General features: G+C 39.4%; 2 protein-coding genes across 5 annotated transcripts in view; one reads left to right on the plus strand and one right to left on the minus strand.

Moving 5' to 3' along the window:
• The first annotated feature begins 250 nt into the window (after positions 1-250).
• L(b002) (pyruvate dehydrogenase) lies at positions 251-12,305 on the plus strand. 4 transcript variants are annotated; one of them, XM_028302938.1, is made up of 9 exons: positions 251-452; positions 588-662; positions 2,532-2,700; positions 5,924-6,147; positions 7,038-7,130; positions 7,293-7,371; positions 9,201-9,350; positions 10,192-10,367; positions 12,061-12,305. In XM_028302938.1, exons 1-9 carry the CDS (start codon positions 399-401, stop codon positions 12,244-12,246), a joined length of 1,206 nt encoding a protein of 401 aa, XP_028158739.1. In that variant the 5' UTR covers positions 251-398; the 3' UTR covers positions 12,247-12,305. The 4 variants fall into 4 exon arrangements, with proteins under 4 accessions (XP_028158739.1, XP_028158740.1, XP_028158738.1 ...); XM_028302937.1 differs by lacking the exons at positions 5,924-6,147; positions 7,038-7,130 and adding exons at positions 4,830-5,053; positions 5,692-5,784 and having other exon boundaries at positions 253-452; XM_028302939.1 differs by lacking the exons at positions 5,924-6,147; positions 7,293-7,371 and adding an exon at positions 4,830-5,053 and having other exon boundaries at positions 252-452; positions 7,038-7,209.
• A 1,746-nt stretch (positions 12,306-14,051) lies between these two features.
• Positions 14,052-16,075, minus strand: part of LOC114351691 (multidrug resistance protein homolog 49) — a 56,017-nt gene continuing 53,993 nt past the window's right edge. The window contains 2 exon segments of the mRNA XM_028302993.1: positions 14,052-15,485; positions 15,926-16,072. Coding sequence (XP_028158794.1) covers positions 15,252-15,485; positions 15,926-16,072 — 381 coding nt within the window. The 3' untranslated portion in view covers positions 14,052-15,251.

Genomic DNA, 16,075 nt, shown 5'->3' on the forward strand with positions numbered 1-16,075 from the left:
CTTTTTCATAGTGATGTGCTTGAATTATTAAATTGATAAACGATTATATCAATTGAATACTTCAATTTCATTTAATGAACTTTAGGCATGTATTCATAAAATTATTTTTAATGGCGTATAGTGATTAAATATTCCGTATTTATATTCCATGATGAAAATGCGTTAATTTTGTTCGTATTTTTTAAAATTGCACTTTATTTTGTTGGACCCGAATGACCTTAGTTTGTCCTTTTGACATTTCTCCATGCGTTGTCATCTGTCAGTCACTGTCCGAAAAACTCAAAGTTGAGGACAGCCCATTATTTTTCTACATTCCACAGGAATTTCAAATAATAAAAGTGGTCCCAGAAGCGGATCACTAAATAAATCTGGGCTTCATAAAAGAACTAATAGCCACGATGAGTAAACTTATCCCTTCTGCTGCCAAGTTTTTCAATGGCAATACATTAGCGGTTAGTATTTGCTTTAGTGCTAATATTCTGTGAATTCTTATGTGAAATAACTTTTTAAAGGTCCAGATAAAGTCTTAAATTAGTTGCGTATATATTTTTAAGCACGTTTTTACTATATTAAATCGAATATTGCAGAAAGCGGCGACCCCAGCTGTGACTACGTCGACCGCTAAATACAGCACGAAAAATGAAGCCAACTTCGAAATCAAGGTAAATAAATGTATTTCATACATATACTAGGTAAAGGATATTTGAAAACTGCAAAATGGGTATGGTTTTAATTTTCCAATTGTTTGTGATTTGATTCAATTATGTAACCTAACCTTCAAGTGTCAAGTGTAACTACTTCTGTTTATATTGACAAAGATGGATACAGTGAGCGCAGTTATGCTGATTGATAATTCTTTGCTCCATAACTGGTAGAAATGCACCTGTTCTGTTCAAACGGCAAATCAGTATAAGTATTAAAACAATATTGCAAGTGTTCACAAATTTACAAGCCTAATGCCTGTTTTCACCATTAATCCCTAATTTTTAAGTGACCCCTATGGTAACACATAACAGGAATTTTGTTTTCATAGGCATCACTTAAAAATCAGGGATTGATGGTGAAAACAGGTATTAGCAACTTAAGATTGACAATATTAAAGCTATAACCATTCAATGTAGCTTTTAAAGGTGTTATTAAGTAATAATTTTTACTTATCATAAAAATTCAAGTATAATAAATAATGCAATACAACAAACTTAAAATCTCTAGTGGCTAGACATTCGTTTATCTTAATCCATATTCACTGTGAGATATGACAATATTTTATGATAGGACCAAGATTGATTTCTTTCATTGATTCAGATAAACTACACAATAAAAGAGATTGGTCTACTTTTCATAAGTCAATTACCTATTTACCTATTTTCTTTTTTAAATACAATGTTCTCTGTAAGAACTTCCTTCTCAAAAGCTGTTTTATAGGGATTTTAAAGATTATTTCTTATTATGAATCTCAATCTCCTAATTACACATATTAAAAAGCTTTGTATCATTAACATTGCCATAAGATAATCAGGTCAGTGAATTAATGAACAAAATCTGTAAGTTTTTCCCAAAAAGTGATACTTTTACTTTGAAGTAGATATCAATTTATCAAAAGAATTCAACATTTTTGTCTACATGCTTCTTCACTATTCTCTTTCTCACACTCATTTTTATTTATAATGTGACTCCAGTAATGTAGCATGCCTACAGGCTCTGTATCAAAATTTGTTGGAGGAGGACGCAAATAATTTTAAATGTCATTTGATAAAATTGAAGGAGGCCATTTTTATCTACAAAAGGTCATTAATCTGGTGACCTGTGTCACAGGTTTCTTCAGGCACCAGTCTCTCACAAGTGATAGGAACTAAGTTAAGACTACTAGCATAAGACCCTTGTATTGAAGTATGGTTTCCTATTTTGTGAAGAGAGAAATAAATGACTTATTTATTTATTACTAGCTTTCCGCCCGCGGCTTCACCCGCGTGGAATTTTGTCTGTCACAGAACTGTCACAGAAAAACATTATCGCGGGCCGCGGCGTCCTTGTTTCAAAAACCGGGATAAAAACTATCCTATGTCCTTTCCCGGGACTCAAACTATCTCTATGCCAAATTTCATCAAAATCGGTTCAGTGGTTTAGGCGTGAAAGCGAGACAGATAGACAGACAGAGTTACTTTCGCATTTATAATATTAGTATAGATTTACTAGCGGCCGCCCGCGACTTCCCGTTTTATCCCCTTAGGGGATGAATTTTGCAAAATGCCGACTTAGCACCTACGTTCTAAAAGGAACCTCCATGTAAAATTTGAGACTCCTAGCACTTGTAGTTTCTGAGATTTCGTGATGAGTGAATCGGTCAGTTAGTGACCTTTCACTTTTATAGATATAGACGAGCTTTATATAATATACATAGAGAAGATAGAGATTTAATCTGGCTCTCTGTAGCCCTAGGGCCCCTGTAGCTTGGCGGCCCTATATCAATGATAAGGCAATAGTTGCGCCCCTGTGTGACTTGTTATTAAGTATAATATTTTTCTCTGTAGCCTTTCAAACTCCACAAGCTGGATAAGGGCCCGGCCACATCAGCGACCCTCACATCTGAAGACGCGCTCAAAATGTACGAGAAACTCGCCATCCTGAGGAGGATCGAGACTGCTTCGGGAAACCTGTATAAAGAGAAGATCATTCGTGGTTTCTGCCACTTATACTCAGGTATGATTGAAGAATTTGTTTCTATAGAATAGTTTTCTCCTTTTCTACCATATTTATATCACTATTCAATAGGCTAACTGGTACCTATACTGCGCAAACGTTGCTTACGCCTATGTATCAGTCCCTAAATAAAAGGCCACCCTATATCATAGGTGTCTCATAGGCGCTTACTACAGATCACAGAAACTAAAGGCAAGGGGGCGTGGCCGGCGTCGCAGCAATATGCCCAAAAACAGAACACATTGCTCGTGAAAGTAATGACGACAGCAGCGACGTCATAATATTAACAGTTAACATTGCTTGCGTAGAACTAAAGATTATTCGAATGTTGAGTACGATACAGCAGTGGATAATGAGCACATATTTTGTTTACTTTGTGTGTGTGAATTTCTAATGCGACACAGTTTCGAACTCAGCGGATTAGTTGGCATCTCTATAACTCTATGGCGCTCACAATAGATTGAAACTAGTCGCAGGCTAAAATGCGTATTACAAAACAAAGCTCAAAACTAGTGTCAATCTCAATCGTAGATTTCGTCCTGTGATCGAGATTAAATTTAGATTTCAGTTTTGTTCTCTAAGGCGGTTATCACACTGCGCCGCGCTCCGCCGCGGTACGCGGGACGACAGATTTAATCATTGTATGCACTTGCATACAATGAGGTACTTACCTCAGTTTGTATAGAAAACACGCGCGGCACTTCACACTGATAACGCGACTGCGCGCGGGATTTTTTATATGAAATCACGCGCTCCGCGGCGGAGCGCGGCGCAGTGTGATAACTGTTAGAATATTATCAAAATACATTATTAAATACTATAACATCTCCATTCCATAGTATACTTTAGAGTTTAGATTGATGCTCTATGATTTTGTCTGTGGTCTATAATATTAAAAAATAAAACTGTCAGTCTTGTAACGGCATCTTGTGTTTTAATAGGTTATGGGCCCAGTCCCGCTATTTTCCAAGAATTACTAAAGTTTATCAAGTGTTTTCGTTAAAAATGTCGTCCGGTTACATAGTTAATGTCCCAAAATTGAAGGGGCGAGAAAATTTTGATGATTGGGCGTTCGCCGTGAAAAACTTTATGGTGTTAGAAGGCGTTGATTTGGACAATATTTCATCGGATTTGAGTGACAGTGAGCAAGCAAAAGCTAAAGCCAAGCTAGTTATGACCATCGATCCATCGTTATTCGTGCATATAAAGACTGAGAAAACGGTTGACGCGTTGTGGAAAAAATTGAAGCAACTTTTTGATGACACCGGGTTCACTCGAAGAATCAGCTTATTACGGACATTAATTTCCATCCGGTTAGAAACCAGTGAATCCATGACCAGCTATGTGTCACAAGTAGTAGAAACCGCGCAAAGATTGAAGGGAACGGGCTTCGAGATTAGTGAAGAATGGATAGCATCATTACTTTTGGCCGGTCTACCCGAAAAGTTCGAGCCAATGATCATGGCGATCGAACACTCAGGTTTGGCGGTAAGCGCTGACGTCATAAAAACGAAACTAAACCAGCGATAAATTGTGGTTTTGGATGGGGCTTCATTACCAAATGCAGAAATCATCCGGTCAACACACTGTTTTTGTGTTAAACCACTTCAAAAGTCATAATAAATCATCGCTCTTGAATTTTCTCGAGTCAATTCCATTTTCTCAACGACTAAACAAGTTTGACAAGACCTTGTGATACGACCGAGAATCTTTTTTAAAATAAATAAATGGTATACGATTTTTAAAACCCTGGAGTTTGCAATTAAATAGATTTTAATATGACTGGAACAGTGGAAATATTACATTCCCGATACTTTTAGTGCAGCCCTCGTACGATACAGCAGTGGATAATGAGCACATATTTTGATTACTTTGTGTGTGTGAATTTCTAATGCGACACAGTTTCGAACTCAGCGCATTAGTTGGCATCTCTATATCTCTATGGCGCTCACAATAGATTGAAATTAGTCGCAGACTAAAACGCCTGTTACAAAACAAAGCTCAAAACTAGTGTCAATCTCAATCGTAGATTTCGTCCTGTGATCGAGATTAAATTTAAATTTCAGTTTTGTTCTAACACTGGCAGACATTTAAACAGTCGGCTAACAAAGAATTTGTTCCCCCATCAGGACAAGAGGCAGTCGCAGTGGGCATGCGTTCTGCGATGCGCGACCAAGACTCTGTCATCACTGCTTACCGCTGTCACGGGTGGACCTACTTAATGGGGGTCAATGTACTCGGCGTCCTGTCTGAACTGACTGGCAGACGCACTGGGTGCTCCCGCGGGAAGGGAGGCTCCATGCATCTGTACGGGAGAAACTTCTATGGAGGCAACGGAATTGTGGGCGCTCAGGTATGTTTGAGTAATCGACACTGCTACATCATATGGCTTAAGAAACTAAACTTCATTTCTATGGTTATAACATAGGCAAAGTAAATTAATGTAACATGTAGCATATTGTTAAGCTGAAAATTAGGTTGCTGATAGAATAGTGTCATATTGTCACTTATTAGCACAAATTAATAGAACTAAAAAAACACATAGAGGTTCTCACATAAGTGAGGCTCCTATATCTTCGATTCTATATTCATATGATTAATTGCGGGTCCAATGACAGTTAAACTTTCTCCTGAGACAAAGTTGTCCTTCACTGGTTAGGTTTTTATCGGCGGTCAAGCTGTAGATCCTAGCTACACAGGAGTTGCAGCGGTGGGAACGAGAGGTGAGAATAGTCCCGTATCTGTGAGGCTCCATCTATTGGCTGCACACTTTATATCATTACTAGCGGCCGCCCGCGGCTTCGTGGACCTCGTTTTACCCACTTAGGGATTGAATTTTGGATAATCCCGTCTTAGTGAGCACCTACGTTCTAAAATTTGAGACTCCTAGCACTTGTAGTTTCTGAGATTTCAGTGTGTGAGGCAGTCAGTCAGTCAGTGACATATCGCTTTTATAAATATAGAAGATTTGACCGTTTGATTTTTCACTAGGTGCCATTAGGCGCAGGAGTGGCGTTCGCGCACAAATACAAAGGCGATGGCGGAGTGACGTTCGCTCTGTACGGCGACGGCGCCGCCAACCAGGGACAGCTGTTCGAAGCCTACAACATGGCCAAGCTGTGGGACCTCCCTTGCGTATTCGTGTGNTTGTGTTTTAATAATAACCGCCTAACACCGGCAGAAATTTTAACAGTCGCCTAACTCAAATTTGTTCCCCCATCAGGACAAGAGGCAGTCGCAGTGGGCATGCGTTCCGCGATGCGCGACCAAGACTCGGTCATTACTGCTTACCGCTGTCACGGGTGGACCTACTTAATGGGGGTCAATGTACTCGGTGTACTTTCGGAGCTGACTGGCAGACGCACAGGGTGCTCCCGCGGGAAGGGTGGCTCCATGCATCTGTACGGGAGAAACTTCTATGGAGGCAACGGTATTGTGGGCGCTCAGGTATGTTTAATATTATGTACCAGCATTTAATACCAAATTAGATTTTTTTTTTATCACAGTTTATGTGAAATATAATTTTGTCATCAGTAATCTTAAAGTTCTTCAAACTAAATTAACAAGCTGCTTATATCAAATATCGTATCTCGTATGCTGATCGTGAGCTTACATCCTGTATTCATCTATAACTCGTTCTAGCTTGATTGAATTCAATGGACAGTCTCATATTATTATGGAAAACCGTAGTCTACAGGGTGTTAGGTAAATGGGTATATGAGCCGACACTAGCCCATGTTAACATACGCATATAAATAGTGTGGTGAAGTCAGAATTTTGATATCATCATTTTAATTTTTTAATTTCATACAAAATAAATTTTATAAAATCCCATTTGTATGAAAATTAAAATAATTAAAATGAAGATATCAATTTTCTGACTTCACCATACCATTTATATGCCCATGTTAACATGGGCTAGTGTCGGCTCATATACCCATTTACCTAACACCCTGTATTACTGCTTAGTGCAAAGAACGATATGGATATAGTACTGTAAATCATCTTGTTAAAAATCCCACAGTTAATAGACTGTACTGTGAATCGTGAATCGTGACACAGCACAAGATATCGTCTGTCGCTTATGATAAATAGGCAGCCAAAAGTGGCTGAGTTTCTTACACTGCTGCCCATATATTGTCCCAAAGCAGTGGTACAGTTAAAGTAATACTGTAACGTGTAAACGTTCTTAAAAAGACTATTTGCTTGCAGAAAATAAATACCTTTTAGCCAGATAAAAGTTTCAGGGGGTTGGGCCTCATTTTGCCTGAAAAGTCGATTTCTCCACTGAAAAAATCTACTCCTAATACATAATTTATCGTTATTTTTCCCTCCAGGTCCCACTAGGCGCAGGAGTGGCGTTCGCGCACAAATACAAAGGCGATGGCGGCGTGACGTTCGCTCTGTACGGCGATGGCGCCGCCAACCAGGGACAGCTGTTCGAAGCCTACAACATGGCCAAGCTGTGGGACCTCCCTTGCGTATTCGTGTGTGAAAACAACGGATACGGTGAGTTTTGAACCTTGTGTAGTGGTGATAGGTGCCAATATGGCGTGACGTTCGCTCTGTACGACGACGGCGCCGCCAACCAGGGACAGCTGTTCGAAGCCTACAACATGGCCAAGCTGTGGGACCTGCCTTGCGTGTTTGTGTGCGAGAACAACGGATACGGTGAGTTTTGAACCTTGTGTAGCTGTGATAGGTGCTGTTTTTCAACAACACTACACGTCTTGTAGATACGTGGATGTCTCCACCGGCTCGTATGACTAACGCACTTACTGCTTAGGAAATAAGGTCGGTTATAGCACCTATTCAACTACACAGAATGCCACAGTATTTACCAGAATGTGCGATCGTCCGAATTTAGATATTAAAATAGAAAAACAAAACTTAGTTCAAGATTTCCGCTTAGTCCGTCTCCATGCTTATCTAATTTGCAATTTTAGTTACGAAATCGAAAATATTCTTTGTATTAATGTCTAAAATTACTTCGAATCACGTGAACAAAACGCGTGCTATGTAAATAATGATAACGCTTTATTGGTCTCATTTAATGATAAGAGTATTAGTTTGTCTACACTTACGTCTACTATTCGCGGGGTTTTATTGCGAAATCATCCTTATCACCTAACAATAATGATGATATTTGTACCCCAGGTATGGGCACGAGCGTGGACCGCTCTTCGGCGAGCACGGAGTACTATTCGCGCGGGGTTTCCTAGCAAAATCATCCGTATCAATAAAATAGTCTGATAATTATGATGATACTTTAAGATTTTAATCCTTCGCGTTCCATTTCAACTTACTCTAACAACTTGACGTTTCGGCTGCTATTGTGGTCACGGCTGCAGCATAGCAGCCGAAACGTCAAGTCGTGGGTATGTCAACGTGAAATTGTGATCTCTGTCAGTTTATAATATAACGCGTTAGATTGTAAACAAACAGTGGGTTAGGTTGGGTTAGATTGTAATTTAACTACGTCAGATTATAATCTGACGGAATTTACAATTTTACGGTGACATGTACAATTATGTTACTCATATAAAAATGTCGCGTTCGACTCGTGTTTCTGTATTTTAAATGATGATGTTTCTACCCCAGCCGGGCTAGGATGCGCGCCGTGATATACTCTTATCGACGTCAAAATGTATGGGCCAAATCGATAAAATGGCGTGATAACCGCTTATCGCGGCGTGCATCCTAGGCCTACTGGTATGGGCACGAGCGTGGAGCGCGCGGGGTTTTATTGCAAAATAATCCTTATCACCTAACAATAATGATGATATTTGTACCCCAGGCATGGGCACGAGCGTGGACCGCTCCTCAGCGAGCACGGAGTACTACTCGCGCGGGGTTTTATTGTAAAATCATCCTTTATATCACTTGATAATAATGATGAATGTGAAGCGCGATGTTAGTGCTTTTTTATTTTCTAAAATTCATGTTTGGACGAATGTGTAATAATGGTGGGTTATTTATTAATCATTAAGTGTTCGTGAACGTGCATGAGTGGGGGCAAATGAAACAAATCATTGCAGCGTGATTCTTCGGATTCTCTCAAGTAGTCCACATGAAGTCTCAGTAAAGCACCACAACTTTACTGAGACTCAAATGGTAGGAAGGGGTATCATCTATCATCGTTCATTATATCATTTAATTAACCCGAGTCCCATCTCACTTGGTCCCATTTTGTAACTCGTCTCACTTGAAACTTGAAAATGGCACAATACAAGTCGGCCTCGACGTGTATTGCCAACATCAATAAAGAAGAAGAAGAAAAATAATGATATTTGTACTCCAGGCGTGGGCACGAGCGTGGACCGTTCTTCAGCGAGCACGGAGTACTACTCGCGCGGGGTTTTAATGCCAAATCATCCTTATCACCTAACAATAATGATGATATTTGTACCCCAGGCATGCGGCACGAGCGTGGAGCGCGCGGGGTTTTATCGCAAAATGATCCTTATCACCTAACAATAATGATGATATTTCTACCCCAGGTATGGGCACGAGCGTGGACCGTTCCTCGGCGAGCACGGAGTACTACTCGCGCGGGGACTACGTGCCCGGCCTCTGGGTGGACGGCATGGATGTGTTGGCCACGCGGGAAGCCACGCGGTTCGCCATCGACCACTGCACCAGCGGGAAAGGTGAGCACTGTTGTAAAACATCTTATAAAAGCATGTCCAATTGACTTTAGTAGAAAGTCAATTATGCATATGTGGTAGTTTATGAAACATGTTCGTATTATTGTGTCACCGTGTAAAGTCGTTTTCCTAAATCGTGAGGAGGACAAAGGCTTTATCCGGAATCGCACAGTTCCCTCCCACATAACGCGAGTGCGCCAGACCCGGGACCCCATCACCTCCTTCACTGCCTACCTACTTAACTTGTTTACGGCCAGGTCTAGGATATTACGGCACACAGAGCGACCTCCTCAATTAACCGCCACCGTCACGTTAATAGCGAAACGTTAGAAGCCATCACGATACGACACAACACTAATTTAAACAGTAACGTACTCCAGCTGGAAAGTAGCTCCTAGAGTGATATGAGTAGAACGTATAATTAGTTCCAAACGTGGTGTAAATGTGCGCCGAATTAGAGATTTGTGAGTGCTGTCGTTTTGGTACAAAACGAAAAAAACTATTCCTGCTGGAGCAACGTTGTTCTAGCAGGAAACAGGACTGTATCGATGCTGCATCGCGATTTTGCGACTTCATGCGTTCGGACGCGGTATCGGAATCGTGCATTATAGGGACTGCTGTCGCTGCGTCAAGCTTCCGAAAAGCGACGCAATCGCCGCGTTTATTGTTTTTAAGTGTGCGGCGTTGAATGTGTAGTCGCTGCATTCAGCTTCTAAAAAGATTGCTAAATTTCTATTTTTTTTATCCACAACGAGGAAGCTCTTGGCCTGTATCTCACCTGATGGTAAGTGACGATCAGGCCGAAGGTGGAAGCTTGCTAAATCGCCATGACTTTCGCCCGCAGGCCCTCTCCTGATGGAGATGGAAACGTACCGCTACTCGGGGCACTCGATGTCGGACCCGGGCACGTCGTACCGCACGCGCGACGAGGTGCAGGAGGTGCGCCAGACCCGGGACCCCATCACCTCCTTCAAGGAGAAGATCCTCAGCAACGAGCTCGCCACGCCTGACCAGCTCAAGGTATATGAGATATCCCACCTTTTTACTTCAGTTTGGCCCGGTTTCCATCATTGCAATAGTTTGGTTAGTTGACAGAAATCATTATTTCCAAAATGAAGCAAGAAGTTTTAGTTCTCTATCCTTGCGAAAAATCAATTTATTTGTGTATTACAATCGATTATTGAAGTTATTGTAAGCTAAAACTTCTTGCTCCATTTTGGAAATAATTAATTTCGCTCAACTAACTAAACTACTGAAACAGCGCTTGATCGCTTATAAATAATGTCGAAGACGTACTAAAGTAAGGTGTACGGATGCAGTATGGTTAAGTTCAACATAGCGAGTGTTATTTAATGCCAAAATCGCGAAATCTTATGCGTAGTAGGTATACATCGTAGTCCAGTCATTTCGTCCGAAAAAAAGGCAAATAAAAGAAAATGAATTTGCGCTTCTAATTTTTTAATATGTTGTAGGGAATACCTAGAAAAGCTTAACTTGAGATTGTCGACCAAGCTTTCCTAGGAGCTTTCGCCGCCATCTTGGAAAACGCTTAAAATTTGTTTTTCGGCAATAACTCGGCTATCCGATGAGATTCGAAAATTTTTGTAGGACACTTTTTGTAGCTTTCTTTGTGCTCTACAATAACGCCCGAACCATTTTTAGCGTATCATGCATCGTTATCGAGATATCGATCGATAAAGTCAAAAATTTTGGACACAATTTTTTTCGGAATAATTAAATAATTAACGTCAGATACGTACAACATAACTTCGAAGGAAAGGTTGCAATCATATTCGACGGTTATCCGACTGATATGACACTCGCTGGAACGAAAACTTCGGAAAGAGTACGACGTTCGAGAAAAAACCAATCGCCGGAGTTCACATTCGATGAGACAACTACTCCAAAAGTTAGCCAGGAGAAGTTTCTCACAAGGGATCAAAACAAGAACCAACTAATACAAATGCTTTGCCGTTACTTAAAAAAAACTACAACATATTAAAAAATTAGAAGCGCAAATTCATTTTCTTTTTTGAATGTACGTAATGACTGGACTATCGATGATATTTTGTATGTAAATAATTCAAAACAAAACTATTTTTTTCTCTTAATTCCAGGGATAGATTTCACTGCGCTCCAGTTTACAAATTAGTATTGGCCTGAGGAACAAAATGCACTATAGTTTCATTCTGGGCAGCACTTGGTCCAACTTCCATACATGGATTGGCACTGTCCTTTTTTCTATTTGACAGCGGTGCGAAGACGAGAAGTGGAAATAATGAAATCTGATTGGTTATTCAAAACACTTCCCTGCTCCGCTCCGGCTTGGTGGAATCTGGGTCTTAAGCAACTGTTCTAGTTCAATTGACAGCATTTATCTAATAATAATTATACCCTCAACTTTGCGTGAAATTTAATGTTCAACCAAATTCTCTTATTTGCCAAAATTAATATTTATCAAACACGCAAAGTTGACATCGGCGTTAAGTTTTCTGATATTATCAAATTTTCTGAGTAATTTTCTTAAACCAAGGGAATCGAGGATTAATTTGTTTATCATAAACATTTATAGACTTACAAGACGAAAGCCATAGTGCATACCAGTGTTGCCAATACACATAGGTACCTACATTATACCATATGAATGCGAATTCAAGTCATGCAAACTCATATTTTATACTGTGTTTATATCAACAACCTGTATTTGCTTCAGGAAATCGACGCCCAAGTGCGCAAAGAGGTAGACGAAGCCACGAAACAAGCCAAATCCGAGCCAGAGGTCGGCGTGGAAGAACTCTGTGGAGACATTTACTACAACAATCTGGAGCACCAGATCCGAGGCATCCATCCAGGAGCGCCCTTACAACACGTCGAGGTCACCGCCCGCTCGTACAACTAACGCGCTTACTGCTTAGGAAATTAGGTCTGTTATCCCATAAAGTTATACCTAGCGGAGTAGAGTAACAAAGAACTGAGCGAGCGAGATGTCACTAGCAACACTGTGTGACAAAAAGAGATGCGTGATGCCGTCGTTGCGTCAAACAGAACCGTTCTTGCAACTATTTGACAGTTCAGAGGCAGTGGCACGGTGAAAATTTTAACTAAGATATTTCAGATTTTACGTGAGGGACATCGTGGATGTTTATGAGAAATAGTGCTTCAGAAATGTGGTGTCTGGTTCAGTGATTAATTTATTCTACAAAAAGCTAAATAATCCTGACACTGACACACAAATCAAAATCAAAAATATTTATTCAATTTAGACCACAAGTGGCACTTATGAAAATGATAATGAAAATGATATCCAGTGTCATCCAAAATCGGTTTCGTTTGACGCTCGTGGTTGTTGCTCTATTCCGAAGGAATGTTATCTTTATGGTTACCCCATACGTTCGAACAATCGAGTATGTTAACTATGTTTAGGATGTGAGTAGGTAGGGGATAGTGACCCCGTCGTGGATAAACTTGCAAAAGATAATGATTATTTAATACTTATTGTTATTATAATTGTTTATGTGTTTTGTAAAAGTCAAATTCACGTCGGGGTCTACCTGTAAAGGTATTAGTTTTCGCTCACTCAGAATTTATTGTTCTCTACAGAAGGGATTATATTATTGTACAGAACCGTAAAATAAATGTACAAATATTTATATCGACTCTATTTGTAAATCACGTTGATCACATATAATTTTTGCAAATATTTTTTTGTAATGTTTTTTTAGCCAATAAGCGTAAGTGATACTGCCAGCGACGCTGTATTTTTATCCACTATGATATAGTTCTACCATATTTTTGTTTTGTCGATCATTTTATTTATATTAAGATAAATAAATTATTTATAAAGATACGTTTATTTTTTATTTTGTTTCCGAAACAATAACAGATCAATATTCCGTTACAGAAATTAATATTTCATATCGGCGTACGCGCAATGGCGTTTGATCTGATAGATGTCAAAATGCGAAACAAATTGATACGACTGTGGAGATTGCTTCAAACTGATAGGTATTATTATTAAAATGTAGGTATTAAAAAATAATAACGCAACCATGTAACTGTTCCAACTTTTATTTCAATAGTCATTAGTCACCTATACAACTAAATTAAATAACTTTACAATTCCAAAAACACGTTAATTACACAATAATAATATAAAAATACTATACCAACTGTTGTTTATTTGAGCATAATTTGAAATATGTGTTAAATAATGTAAATTGTGTTTGTCCTACGCTAGAAATGCTAAAAAGATGCTTTTAAATACTGAAGCAATTGTGGTTGGGAAAGTTAGTATTTGAAACATAATTGTTGGTATACTCGCCCTATACATACTCGTACAGTCAGCGTCAAAGAGATTGTGACACCCAGTGGCCAAAAAGTTGACAACACAACGTTATTTCAACCGTAACAAAGACTATTTTTGGCTATTTTGGGTGTCACGAACTATTTGACGCTGACTGTAAATCTAAACTAAAGCCCGGTCCCCGAGCACGTAGAATTTTGTCCAATGACCCCAAGCTACCCATCCTTATCGCTCGCGCGTAATTATGTTGCTGTTGCGCTCGCACACTCACTGCGGGCGCCCGTCGCACAGTCGCGACAGCAATATAATTAGTCCAAACTAATATGACCCCAAGGTCATTGGACAAAATTCTACGTGCTCGGCAACCAGACTATACATATTTTATGTGCTTACTTTACAACTATGCATATAAGTATGGTATTCTTTTATCTTTGGCTTCGTAATAATACTTGAGCACAAGCAAGGCACAATTTCACATGCAGTATGAAGTTACAACTTTATCTTACATAAATACACTTTGCGATAAATTCTTTTTTAATAGCATGAAGTGCGAATAAAATATTAGTAATTAAAGTAAATGTAAACATGATTGTAAGACTAGAGGTAAAACTATTTTTATTTAGGAAACTAACTACTAAATAAGTCTGTGCTTTTTAAATAGATTTACATATTTTTCTTACATCTTTCAATTCAAATATTCGACAAAAGCCATGGAAGTATCTAATAGCACCATGAAAAGTTAAAGAAAAAGAGAACATAAAACTTTCAAGCTTTTTGGTAGGTTGTCTCTTTCAGTTTATGTACATAAATGATGAAATGTGCATCTGAAATACGACATTCACTATCTGCTACCAACTCAAAAATAAAGATTAGAAATCTCTCAAAGAAAGATTGCACAGTTGTCTTTTTTCTTTGCGTGTCTTTTAGGGGAATGTACAGGGTAGGTAGGTAAAGGGGAATGTTTGGCATTTTTGGAATAGGAATTGGTAGATAATATAGGGAATGGTAATGGGTAAGTAAGGTATACCTATAAAACTTATTGTACTAAAATCTGAAATCATGTAAATTATTACTCTAATGTCAGGCACCGAGTAAAAAATAAGCAGTGATCTAAAAATACGCTATATCTACAGTCCTATGCAAGTTATTATAAACAATATTTATAAATTCCGTCACATTTAATTAAATGTAATTAAAAGCCTTTTCACTAAAACCACTGCTTCTCTAGCCAATTACAGAGCTGCAATGTTTTCGAAAACAACTTTTAACATATTAATAATAAATTATGTGTGAGGTTCAAATCTTAAACGATTGCCTTTATGAACGTCTATATTAAACCTCATTTTCTAAGGTTTTGGTGGGAACTGATCAATGATCTACGACTTTTCTTAGCGACTTGATTTGATGTTTAATTTAAATTTTAAGAATAACCCACAAGATGGCAGGCGCGGACCCAGACCTCAAAAAGGTTGTGGGGTAAATCGGATGCGCCCATCTTGCCCATCATAGCGGATCCGCGCCTGCAAAATAGTTTAGCGTTTAAGTTTTGAATATTTTGATTTTTGACGACTTGTTGGTGTTGAATTTTATTTCACACTCATCTACGCGGCGGGGTTAACGTTTTCATCGTCTTCCTCTATAAACCCACACTGTAACTCGTACAGCTTAGCGTATATGCCCTTCTTGGCCATGAGTTCTCTGTGCGTGCCGGTTTCAGCCACCACGCCGCGGTCGATGACGCAAATCATGTCTGCGTTCTGGATGGTGGCTAGACGGTGGGCGATGATGAGGCAGGTCCGACCCTCGCTGGCACGGTCGAGGGCTTCTTGCACCACCTGTGGGAAGAAAGAAAAAATAAGAAAGACAGAAACACTTATTACAATAACAATAACAAGACATCCCCAAATGTAATTAGGAACGTTAAACAAAATGGTGGCACAAGAAAACAGGAAGATAGAGGAAAAAGTGAAAGGGAGCAGTGCCACCCTGGCGCAATCGTGCCATTTGTAATAGGACTTCCTTTTGCTTCCCACCTTGTGTTTACATGAATTAAACGTCGTAAATAAATAAAACAATAGTTAAGAATCAAAGCATGTGGGTTTATAGTTTACACTCTACAGTTACAACGAAGTAGAGAAGATTAGGAAACGTTTTGTATGAGTAAGTATGTGACGGAAAGTTGTTGAGTTTATCTATCCGATTAGTCAAATTGGATTTACCACACTTTTAGAACACAAGCAATATTAGTTCCACTGTAGCTACCATTACAGCTTACCTTCTCACTGTGCGTGTCGAGGGCCGAAGTGGCCTCATCCAGGAGCAGAACCCGTGGATTCCTGACCAGCGCGCGTGCGATCGCGATCCTCTGCTTCTGTCCGCCGGACAGCTGGGACGCTCTCGCTCCCACGCGGGTTTCGTAGCCCTG

This window comes from Ostrinia furnacalis, unplaced genomic scaffold (genome assembly GCF_004193835.3).
Source record: "Ostrinia furnacalis isolate ACB-3 unplaced genomic scaffold, ASM419383v2 OfSCF1172, whole genome shotgun sequence".
Classification (NCBI taxonomy): domain Eukaryota; kingdom Metazoa; phylum Arthropoda; class Insecta; order Lepidoptera; family Crambidae; genus Ostrinia; species Ostrinia furnacalis.